The sequence below is a fragment of the Trifolium pratense genome, linkage group LG6 (genome assembly GCF_020283565.1).
Source record: "Trifolium pratense cultivar HEN17-A07 linkage group LG6, ARS_RC_1.1, whole genome shotgun sequence".
NCBI lineage: Eukaryota > Viridiplantae > Streptophyta > Magnoliopsida > Fabales > Fabaceae > Trifolium > Trifolium pratense.
In genome coordinates this window covers 30844763-30857509 of record NC_060064.1, presented here as the reverse complement: position 1 = coordinate 30857509, position 12747 = coordinate 30844763, and the positions used below count along the sequence as shown (strand labels likewise).

At 32.3% G+C, this 12747-nt stretch overlaps 1 protein-coding gene and 1 pseudogene across 1 annotated transcript; one reads left to right on the top strand and one right to left on the bottom strand.

Annotated features, from left to right (window-relative positions):
* The first annotated feature begins 3375 nt into the window (after nucleotides 1-3375).
* On the top strand, nucleotides 3376-5356 carry LOC123892093 (annotated as a pseudogene).
* Nucleotides 5357-6115: 759 nt separating this feature from the next.
* On the bottom strand, nucleotides 6116-9008 carry LOC123891463 (heat shock 70 kDa protein 4-like). The gene is made up of 2 exons (XM_045941335.1): nucleotides 8789-9008; nucleotides 6116-7776 (listed from the first exon to the last, which is right to left on the bottom strand). The coding sequence occupies exons 1-2, from the start codon at nucleotides 9006-9008 to the stop codon at nucleotides 6116-6118; spliced, it is 1881 nt and encodes a 626-aa protein (XP_045797291.1).
* Nucleotides 9009-12747: the final 3739 nt, after the last annotated feature.

The window sequence follows — 12747 nt, the reverse complement described above, 5'->3', positions numbered from 1 at the left end:
GTGCTTAGAGAACAGAAGAAAAGCGTTCTCTATTTATAGCCTTGTTGTGCCGCCTCTGTTTCCATTTTAATTCCTTCGTCAGTAAGTCCTCTCTTCTTCTCATCACCGCCTTCAGCACTTGTGTTCCAATTGTGTTGCAACTTGATGCAAAATAGACAAAATCATTAACTCTCCTTTTTTCAATCTCTGACCGCCAAACAAACTCTCATAGCTAGCTGTATTCCTTTTTCCTTTCAACTTTGGACAAGCTTCTTCCTTTTCATTGGGCCTTCGTGTGCCTTTCTTTTGGGCCATTCATATCTACATAAATAATATAATAATATTAAGTAATATATATTTAAGTGATTAGTATTAATAATATATGGTATATATAATAATAGTTAGTAATAATAAATACGTAAGTGAAGCTAGTAATTTATATAATAATAAGTAATTATTATTCTAAAATATCACAAAAGTATCTACATATAATACACTAAATTTGAGTTTATCAAAAATCTAGGCTTAATTGCACTTTTGGTCCGCCTATTTTCACCATTTTGCAGTTTTGGTTCCCCTATTTTAAAATTTGACAATTTTGGTCCACCTAACACATATTTTGTTTAAAATATGGTGATACAATTACAATGTGTTTTAAATTAACTTTATGAAGAATTTTTGTTACAATTTCATCGATGTTGGAATTTTTTCATCGTTAGATCATATGGCACATCGTTTAAAACACATTACATCGCCAATTTATAGTTAAAAACTTATAATAAGGGACCAAAACTATCAAATTTTTAAATAGGGTACCAAAACTGCAAAATGGTGAAAATAGGGGGACTAAAACTGCAATTAAACCTAAAATCTACTCAAATAATATACCATATAACAGTATATTAATATTTATATATAAGAGAAAAAAGAATATGCACCGACAGTGTAAAATAATTTTACACTGTCAACCAATATCAACCATGTTTTCCGCCACATCAAGACACTAAACCCCACTTTCTTAATATAATCTGGAATTCATTCTTATTGGTTGTCAGTGTAAAATTAATTTACACTGACGGTGCGTACGTAGTCTTTAAACTCTATTTATAAATGTATTTTTGCACGAGAAACATCAACTTTTTTATTTGAATGGCAAATATATCTATACTATATCTATATCTATATCTATTCTATATCTATATTTATACTATACTATATATAAAGAGAATATATGAGTTTTAGTGTGGACTTTGCATAATACCAAGAATACCCTTGATTTTTTTAGTAGCAACAAAAAATTTTAATTAACAAACTCACGATATCATAAGACACATTTTTTTTAGCAACAAAATTATTTTATTAACAAACTTACTATAACATAAGATATATTTTATTTTTTTGACATAAGTTTGACACGGGCAGACGCGGAACGCGCCTGCCTGGCCCGCTAGTCTTATATATCTATACTTCTATACTATTATATATAATAGGCTTAAATACACTTTTGCCCCCCTGTTTTGATTAAATCGGAATTTTACCCCCCCTGTTTTAAAACGCGGACTTTTACCCCCTGTTTTATAATTTTTTGGATTTTGACCCCCCTAAAATTCTGCTTTCAAGTCACAACTTCAAAGCTTCGCACACAACTCAATTTGAATCAATAATTCACCAAACAGATATCGAAGTGATCGTAATCGAGTTATCTTTCCACAGAATCAAACCCCACTAAATTTGGAGTTACAAAGAGAGATTAATTACCGTTTTAGTGAAGGTATGTCCCCCAAAATTCTGCACAAAATCTGCTTTCGAGTCACAACTTCAAAGTTTCGCACACAACTCAATTTGAATCAATAATTCACCAAAAGGATATCAAAATGACCTTAATCGAGTTATATTTCCACAGAATCAAACCCCACTAAATTTGGAGTTACAAAGAGAGATTAATTACCATTTTAGTGAAGGTATGTCCCCCAAATATTTTGCACAAAATTAAATCTGCTTTCGAGTCACAACTTCAAAACTTCGCACAGAATTCCATTTGGATCCATAATTCACCAAACTGGTACCGAAATGACCGAAATCGAGTTAGTTTTCCACAGAATCCAACTCCACAAAATTTGGAGTTACAGAGAGAGATTAATTATCATTTTAGTGAAGGTCTGTCCAAATCAATTAATGTATAGAACTACGTACTACTGGTATTTTTGTCATGTCTCTCACCCTGTAGCTCATTTTTCAATAGTATTTACATTTATGGAAAGCTAACGAAATTACCCTTGTTGTCATTTAAATTTCGTCAAATTTGGAGTTACGATGTGTTTGGTAGACGATGTTGAATTTAAAGGTCATAAGTAGATTTCTGCAAAATTAGTAATTGGACAGACCTTCACTAAAACTGTAATTAATCTCTCTTTGTAACTCCAAATTTAGTGGGGTTTAATCTTGTGGGAAGCTAACTCGATTATGGTCATTTCAGTATACATTTGGTGAATTATTGATCCAAATTGAGTTGTGTGCGAAACTTTGAGGTTGTGACTCGTAAGCAGATTTTGTGCGGAATTTTGGGGGACATACCTTCACTAAAACGGTAATTAATCTCTCATTGTAACTCCAAATTTAGTGGGGTTTGATTCTGTGGAAAGATAACTCGATTACGGTCATTCGATATCCGTTTGGTGAATTATTGATCCAAATTGGGTTGTGCGCGAAGCTTTGAAGTTGTGACTTGAAAGCAGAATTTTAGGGGGGGCAAAATCCAAAAAATTATAAAACAGACGGGGTAAAAGTTCGTGTTTTAAAACAGGGGGGGTAAAATTCCGATTTAATCAAAACAGGGGGGCAAAACTGCATTTAAGCCTATATAATAATACATGAATTTTTGTGTGAACTTTCCATAATACCAATAATACCCTTGATTTTTTTAATAGCAATAAAAATCTTTTATTAACAAACTCATCATGTCAAACATGTCTTTCTTTTACATAAGTTAGACATAGCCATGCAGGGAACGCGCCTGCCTGACCCGCTGGTAAAAAATAATTTTTTTTTTTAAAAAAAAAGATACGTCTCAAAGAATAGGAAAAAAAAAACTAGTAGTATTAACAGTAAACCCTATTTCTTAGTGTGAAGCTCTAGATTATTATGCCTTTGAAAACAGTCTGTGTTGAAAGATGCACACTATCACACAAACAACCGCAAGAACTCGCACAATACATAAAACCAAGTTTTTTTTTTTTTTTTGTTATTTATGCTCTCGATCAGAATGTTTTGTAAACAATATTCTATGATGATGCCTATTATTTAAGAAAACCTAAACCTTCTGTTTCTTGCTTCTTAATCTTGATATGATTTTTATTTTATTTTTAGTTTCTTTTGTTTACTTGAAAGATGTATATAATGGCTAAAAAGTATGAAGGATGTGCCGTGGGAATAGACCTTGGAACAACTTATTCATGTGTTGCTGTTTGGCTGGATGAACACAATAGAGTTGAAATTATTCACAATGATCAAGGAAACATAACAACACCTTCTGTTGTAGCATTCACTGATGATCAAAGATTGATTGGTGATGCTGCTAAGAATCAGACTGCCTCGAACCCAGAAAATACTGTTTTTGGTAAATTTCAATTATATATTCCTTCATGTATTTATTGTTGTTATTGATTGCATGCATTGACATGTTTGATTAATGATGTGAATTTACTATCAATATTATTTTGTCAGATGCTAAGAGGTTAATTGGTAGGAAGTTTAGTGACCCTGATGTTCAAAATGATATGGTGTTGTGGCCATTCAAGGTCATTTCTGGTGTTAATGACAAACCTATGATTTCCCTCAAGTACAAGGGACACGAGAAGAAATTTTGTGCTGAGGAAATCTCATCTATGGTTCTATCTAAGATGTGCGAGATTGCAGAGGCGTTTTTGGAATTTCCTGTCAAGAATGCAGTTATTACCGTACCTGCTTATTTTAATTATTCTCAGCGGAAAGCAACCGTAGATGCTGGTGCCATTGCTGGCCTTAACATTATGCGGATAATCAATGAGCCCACTGCTGCCGCTATTGCATATGGCCTTGACAAGAGAATTAACTTAACTGTGTGGGAGAGCGAAATATTTTCATCTTTGACTTGGGTGGTGGGACTTCTGATGTGTCTATCCTTACAATTAAGGATAAGGTCTTCCTAAATGGTGAACTATTTTGCACGAGAGTTTAACAAGAAGAATAAGGTGGGCATTACTGGAAACCCAAGAGCTTTAAGAAAGTTGAGAACGGCTTGTGAGAAAGCAAAAAGGACATTATCTTTTTCTGTTGTCACCACCATTGAGTTAGATTCTCTATATCAGGGCATTGACTTCTTCTCATTAATCACTCGTGCCAAATTTGAGGAGATCAATTTGGATCTATTCAAGGAGTGTTTGGAAACTGTGGAGAATTGTCTCACCAATGCAAAGATTGACAAGAGTGTTATACACGATGTTGTCCTTGTTGGTGGCTCTTCTAGAATCCCAAAAGTACAAGAACTATTGCAGGAATTTTTTGCGGGTAAGGATTTGTGCAAGAGCATATTAACCCTGACGAGGCTGTTGCTTATGGTGCAGCTGTCCAGGCTGCTTTATTGAGTGATGGCTTTAAAAATGTCCCAAACTTAGTGTTGCAAGATGTTGCACCCTTGTCTCTTGGTATCGAAGTTCAAGGCGATATCATGGATGTCTTAATTAGTAGAAACACTAACATTCCTTTCAAGAAAACAAAAGGTTTTACCACAATTTTGGATAACCAAGCTTCTGCTCAATTTAAGGTTTATGAGGGTGAGAGAGCAAGAGCTAGTGCCAACAATCTTCTTGGTTCTTTTTGTCTTTATGGCCTCCCACTTGTTCCTCGTGGCCACCCTATAGAAGTATGCTTTGCTGTTGATGAAAATGGTATCTTAACTGTTTCTGCAAAGGAAAAATCCACAGGAAGAATGAATGAGATTACAATAACCAATGACAAAGAAAGACTGTCATCCAAACAAATTAAAGACATGATAAGAGAAGCTGAAAATTACCGCGCTGAAGATGAAAAATTTCTAAGGAAGGCCAATGTATTGAATGCATTAGACTATTGCGTTTACAAGACGAAGAATGCTTTAAAGAAGGAAGATGTTATTCTAAATCTCTCCTTTCAAGAAAATATCAAGATCAATTCTGCAATTACAAAGGCCACAAATTTTATTGATAAGAAACAACAGAGTGAAATAGATATTCTTGAAAAGCATCTTGAAGAGCTTGAGAGTATGTTTCGCCACATTCTAGGCAAATCTGTCTGGTTCTATGTTTTGTCAATTGCTATTTCAAGTATTGTTTTGGTAGAGTTTTTTATTTTGAAACTATGACTTAGATACTTCTTTTACGCATTTGATGTTTTATAGTTATTTTATTATTTATTGTTTTATAGTTATTTTATTATGTATTACAAATGCAACCTGTCCTGATCGAAAAGCTTCCACTTGAGTTTTCTTCAAGATTCTCTCCTCCTTTTTGATCAAAGCTTTCTAATCTAATATATTTATAAATTTATCTGCTGGCTTCATAAATTGGTTGGAATAATAATACATTTTAAAAGTTAGTCTATATTTTTTAGATGAATTTATTAAACTCGATTGTTGATCGATAATATATTAGTCGTAGAGATAGAAGAAATTGTAGTGAAGTATATAAGTATTTGATTTGAGTCTGCCTTCAATGCTCTCAAAGATTGAATCCAGTATTTGCATGGTATTGTAAGATGGCTATGAAGTCAACAGCACACAATTACTCTTTTATCTGGTGAATGACTTATAAAACAAGAATAAAACCAGAACACAACCTAGAAAATCAACAACAAACAAAAATTACAGTAGTGTTTATGTCATAATAAAGTTCAATCTGCAATAGAAATTAAAATTACAATAGTGTTTATGTCATAATAAAGTTTTTAGTTTATATATCGATAATAACTTCAAATCTACTCGCTCAAACAATAAGATTAAAAAGAAATGAAGTACAAATTATAGCATATTTTACCAAAATGTGTCACCAGAGAAGCAAAAACAAGCTGCTCCAACATTATACATTAGGAAGCAAATCAAATAACAAAAATATCATTAAGTATCTTAATCACTTTCCTCATCAGAGTAGCCTTTGTTGATCTTGTTCATAGCAGATTCAAAGATGCTTTCCAGCTCCTTCAAAAAGTCAACAAACATATAAGTCTCTTCATTCTTGTAGTCATCAATCAAACTTTTGCCCTTTATCATTGCAGAATTGATCTTCGCTTTGTCTACGGGGGCGAGCTTGGAACTAACACAATCATCCTTCATTACTTTCCTTACATTGTAAAGATAATCGTCCAATGCATTTCTTGCTTTAACTTTCTCCTTGAACTTCATGTCTTGAGCCTTAAAATATTCAGCTTCTTGAATCATTTTCTCAATTTCTTCCCTTGACATTCTTCCATTTTCATTAGTAATTGTAATATTTTTCTTATTACCACTGGTCTCTTCCTCTGCAGAGACAGTTAATATACCATCAGAATCTATAGCAAAGCTTTCTTTGATAGGAATGTGGCCCTTAGGAGCAGGAGGAACAGAGAAAGTAAACAAACCCAGCAAGTTGTTATCACTGGCTCTTATTCTCTCACCCTCATATACCTTAATATCGACACTACATTGGTCTTCTTTCACTGTATAATATGTATTTGTCTTTTTGACAGGAATGGAGGTGTTCCTAGGAATCACGACATCCATAAGATCTCCATTTATTTCTACACCAAGTGACAATGGTGTAACATCTTGCAAAATCATGTTTGGAACACTCTTAATGCTGTCGCTAAGCAAAGCAGCCTGAATAGCTGCTCCATAAGCAACAGCCTCATCAGGGTTGATGCTCTTGCATAATTCCTTCCCCTTGAAAAATTCTTGCAAAAGCTGCTTCACTTTGGGAATCCTAGAAGAGCCACCAACAAGGACAACATCATCTACACTACTCTTGTCCATCTTAGCATCAGCAAGACAACTTTTAACTGTCTCCATACACTTTTCAAAGAGGTCTTGGTTGAGTTTCTCAAACTTCGCTCGAGTGATCGATGAATATAAGTCAATACTCTTAAATATAGAGTCTATGTCAATTGTTGCCTCAGTATCGTAAGAAAGTGTCCTTTTTGCCTTTTCGCATGCGGTTTTAAGCTTCCTTAGAGCTTTTGCGTTTCCACTAATGTCATGTTTATTCTTCCTCTTAAACTCCTTCACAAAATGATTCACCAACCGATTATCAAAGTCCTCTCCTCCGAGGTGAGTGTCTCCTGCAGTGGCCTTGACTTCAAAGTTATTATTCTTAATTGTAACGAGAGACACATCAAAAGTTCCACCACCAAGATCAAATATGAAAATATTTCTCTCTTCAACACAATTAGCTCTTTTTTGAAGGCCATATGCAAGAGCCGCAGCAGTGGGTTCATTAATTATCCGCATTACATTGAGACCAGCAATATCACCCGCATCTTTGGTGGCTCTTCGTTGTGAATCATTAAAATAAGCAGGTACAGTAATCACCGCATTCTTAACAGGTGACTCCAAAAATGCCCCTGCAATCTCTCGCATCTGAGTGAGAATCATAGCTGATATTTCTTCAGCAACGAGATGCTTTTCCTTACCCTTGTAGTTCACAATGATCGTTGGTTTGTCATTAGCCCCAGCAATGACCTTAAAGGGCCACAACAGAATATCATTCTGAACAGCAGAATCACTATATTTCCTTCCAATCAACCTCTTTGCATCTGGAAAAATTAAAAAAGGTGATGTGTAATTTATTGTCAAAATGTAACACCAGACACAAAAACTAATAACAATTATGATAAGGAAAATGCTGATTTGTACGATGGTATCTAGCGAAGAAAGACAAGAATGATTTCTGGCCTTTGATATACATAATAACCTCCCCATTTTTCCATTAGATATGCTGCAACAGTTTTAGCATTTTTTTTATTACAAGGAACCATGTGAAATTCTTGCCTTTTGTGTGCACTTTCTTCGTACTATTTAGCAATACTCTTATGATAATCCTCTCAAGTTTATTGAATTTTGTTTTTAGTATTTGCATTGTACTCACTTTTCAATTCCTACAAATTTCAAAATCATGCAGATATGTACAAATACTTTGTTTTTTGAATGGCAAATAACACATATATAATAACAAACGAAAATTCAGTCAGATACAAAAATACTAACAAAGAGTATAAGAAATACTCCTAAAATAAAACAATATGAAGCAAAAGGAGAAGGAAACAAACAAATTTTTAGATATGTACAAATACTAAGGGTGTGTTTGATTTGTTAAAGGGTAAGTACTGGACAGAACAGTAAAAGACAGAACAGCACAACACATGACAGAACAGCACAGAACAAACTTTTGGGATATTGAACATTTTTTTGTCTTATATGATATTTTGTTAATAAAATGGTATTTTGGCATTTTAGACAACTTGTACTGCGGACAAAAAGTTGTGCTGTGGTTTAGTGAGGTACAAAAAATTCTGTTTTTGTCCTGTCCATTGCTTCCAGTTTGTCCAGTTCCTGAAACAGTTTTACAATCAAACACAGTACAACTACGGTTGTCCTGTCCAGTCCCTTATTTTTAACGAATCAAACGGACCCTAAAAAGTGAATACAAAGATATTTAATACTAACTAAAATTTCGAAATTTATATGGAAATAAAAGACATATCACCCTAACTAAAAGTTAAACAACGGTGAACAAACGGAATTAAAAAAAAAAAAAAAAAAACTTACCAAAGACAGTGTTGGTTGGGTTAGAGGAAGCTTGATTTTTGGCAGCATCACCAATCAATCTCTGAGAACTAGTGAAAGCAACACAAGAAGGTGTAGTTTTGTTTCCTTGATCATTGTGAATGATTTCAACACGATCGTTTTGTTCTTGCCACACTCCAACACATGAGTAAGTTGTGCCAAGGTCAATTCCTATAGCAACTCCCTCATATTTTTTTGCCATTATTTGTTCTTCAAGTGAATGAAACTGTTTTTAGAGAATGTTTGAATTGAATTCAAACTTTAGAATGTTTTTTGTATTGGGATGTTCACATTAAATGCGTATGGAAATTGGTTTGGAAAAACACACGAGTCACGACATATGTGGAAATAGGTTGGCCGATTAAACTAGTCGAGCTAGGTCAAACTTTTTTAATAGAGAAAATTAGGGTTTTTTTCTCTTTTAAAAGCCTATTTGTCAAAAAAAAAAGCCTATTTTTAAATAGAAAGGTCATGCTAATGCCATAAAAAACTAAGGTTTTTTTTTTCTCATTATAAGAATTCACATAAAATAAAACCAAATAAAATCTAGGCTTAATTGCGCTTTTGGTCCGCCTATTTTCACCATTTTGCAGTTTTGGTTCCCCTATTTTAAAATTCGACAATTTTGGTGCCCCTGACACATATTTTGTCTAAAATATGGTGATGCAAAATACCAAAACTTTTAAAAAGGTCCTTGAGGTGAATTTTTGGCTGGCATGTCAAGTAGTTGATGATTTGGCATATGTTGACTAGGATTTTTGATGACGTGGAATTAACAGTTAATTTTTATTTAAAATTAAAAAAATGGAAAATAACATTTCAGATTTTAAAAAAACAAAATAAAGTGAAAAATAGAATACAATACACTTACAAAAAAAACTTAATATATTATTAGATTTGAAAATATATTAGATTTTAATATCAAAATAGAAGAAATAAATCACGCAAAGAAAAAAAAAAACGGTTTCTGTTCATCTTCTTCAAACCGATAAGGGCTAATTTTATTTTGACAGTGAGGTTAATTGAAAATGAAAGTTAGTATAAGAAAGAGTTTTTGTGGAGTTCTTCTACGTGAGTTCTTCTACTGTTTGTTGTTGTTCATCTTCCTCAATTTTGTTTTTGTAATTTTGTTTCTACTATTGGCTTTGTACATCACCATGGATAATTGACACCCACACACACATGAAGCTTTTCTGCCGAAGAAGACGAACCACCTTTGCTACTCCACATCTTCTTTCTTATTTGCGTGATTTATCCTTCAATAACAACTTTGATTCATGAACCCTAATTTTTGCCCCTTCTTTGCGTGATTTCTTTCTTATTTTGATAATTTATTTACTGTAAAAAAAATTGATAATTTTTTTTAAAATATAATATATTTTTGAATCTAATATATTAACTTTTTTTTTGTAAGTATATTAATTTTCTATTTTTATTTTTCAATGTATTTTGTTTTTTTTTTAAAAAAAATCTGACATGTTATTTTACATTTTTTTATTTTTAAATAAAAATGACATGTTAATTCAACATCATCAAAAATCCTAGTCAACATCTGCCAAATCATCAACTACTTGACATGTCAGCTAAAAATTCACATCAAGGACCTTTTTAAAAGTTTTGGTATTTTGCAAGGACTAAAATCAAATTTTTTTTTTCAGGGACTAAAATCAAAACAGACCATAATTGCAGGCACTATTTTCATATTTAAGCCAAATTTCATTAGCAATGATTTTTTTTCAATTAAGCATGTGTACGTGCACTTAGACCATCTCCAATGGTGTAGTACCTATTAGGTACTCATGGTACTTATTAGGTACTACCATTGAAGCACAACACATTTTAGTACTTAATATGTACCAATTCTAATATAAGAACTCTTTCTCTCTTCTTTTTATGGGACCTATTTTATTTAATATATTCAAAAAATAAAAAAAATCACAACTTTTAGATTGGCATAAAAATTTAATGTCAACCATATATAGACGTTGGTAGTCATTGTTTGTTTCTTTTTACCGTTGGAAAATAAATAAATACTCCAATCATATAAATCAAAACCAAATTGAAGGATTCTACTCCTCTCAAAATTACCATTTTATTAATTATTTTAAATTATTTTTTAATTATGTAATTCTTAAAATTTGGCAATATTATTTTAAATTAAATTTCGAATTTTAATTATTTTTTCGAATTATAAAAAAAATAGTCCATACTAATTTTGTAATTTTATCATTAATTCAATCAATTTATATTATAAAATAGATAATTAAATATATTGTAATGATGTGAAGTTATTGATGTGACCCATTTTAGAACTTTATAAGAAATGCTCCATTGGAGGGGTTGAGTACCTATTAGGTACTATTATTAAAAAATAATAAATTGATGATGTGTCCATGTGGGACCATTTAAGTACTAAAAAATGGAGTGCTCCATTGTGGATGCTCTTAATAGAAATTAGAGTAGAAGTTGCATAGTTACTCTATTTTTTTTTTGGTGAATTGCATAGTTACTCTATTAAAGACATGTGGTTATGTTTTGGTTTTTCAAGGAGTAAGTTAATAAAGGTACTTTTGGAACAAAATTATGTTTTTGAAAAATTTTAGAATATTAAATGCATTTCTTAATAAGTGTGTTTTCTTTTTTTTCCATTTTAATTTGGGACAGAGGGAGTATTAAAATAGATAAAGGTCTCTTTTGAAGTTCGCTTTATTAGGTCTCGTTGACTTGGCTATGAATGAAATCATATACTCCTCTTCTTTATTAGGTTTCTTTTTTTCCATTTTAATTTGGGACAGAGGTAGTATATAGCAGCAGTATCCCCTCTGTCTTAAAAAAAAAAAAAGCAGTATCCCCCTCTTCTATTTTTTTTTGCTAAGTATTCCCTTCGGATACAAATATAAGAAAAAATAACCGTTTACACGGTGTTTAAGAAATTTAGTTAAGTTTAGTTAATTTTCTTGATTTAATGTAAAACATGAGTTAAATTTACTATATTACCCTTTAAAAAGTAATTTATGCCTTGGAAATCACATAAACTTAATTAACTTAATTTAGCAAGTGATTTATGCTACTAACCCCATTTTGAGAAAATCCTTCCACCAAAGCGAGTCACTTGCTCTCGGGGCCTCCCGGAAGACCCACTCACCAAGATCCCTTCCTCTTCCATATTTAACTTGAATGATCCCTTTCCAATATGGTTCTTTCTCTGAAAGTAGCCGCCATCTCCATTTCGTCAATAAGGAAATATTTATGATTCTCAAGTCTTTTACTCTTAAACCTCCTTTATTCTTTGGCCTACACACATCCTCCCATTTTACCCAACATATTTTGTTTTTGGCCGAGGTCCCTTCCCAAAGAAAGTTTCTTTGTATTGTTACCAAGGTTCTCCACACACTAGTTGGCATTTTTAGAAAGGATAGGTAGAATATCGGGATAGCCACCAATACCAAGTTAATTAAAACCACTCTACCACCGAAACTAACATACCTATTCCTCCAAGAAGAGAGCCGAGTTTTCACGTCAATAACCGGCTTCCAAGTTGACACCCTTCTCGGATTCGCTCCCACCGGTAAACCAAGATAAATAAAGGGGAAGTTACCAATTTTACATTTTAAAAAAGTCGCTGCCAAATCTAGTAACCCGTCTTCAAGGTTATGGACATGTTGAAGGAGCTTGAGTGCATCTTTGAATCCACTTTGGCCGTTTCATTTTTTAATTTTTGTTATTTTGAGGATCGTTAGGCTTGAGCTTGGTCTTGAAGTTATGAATCTAATTGTATGTTTTCATTTTTTATATACTATATATATATATATATATATATATATATATATATATATATATATATATATATATATATATATATATATATATATATATATATATATATATATATATATATATCAGATAGTCCGGTAAGTTTTATTTCCTAATTATTTGATCAC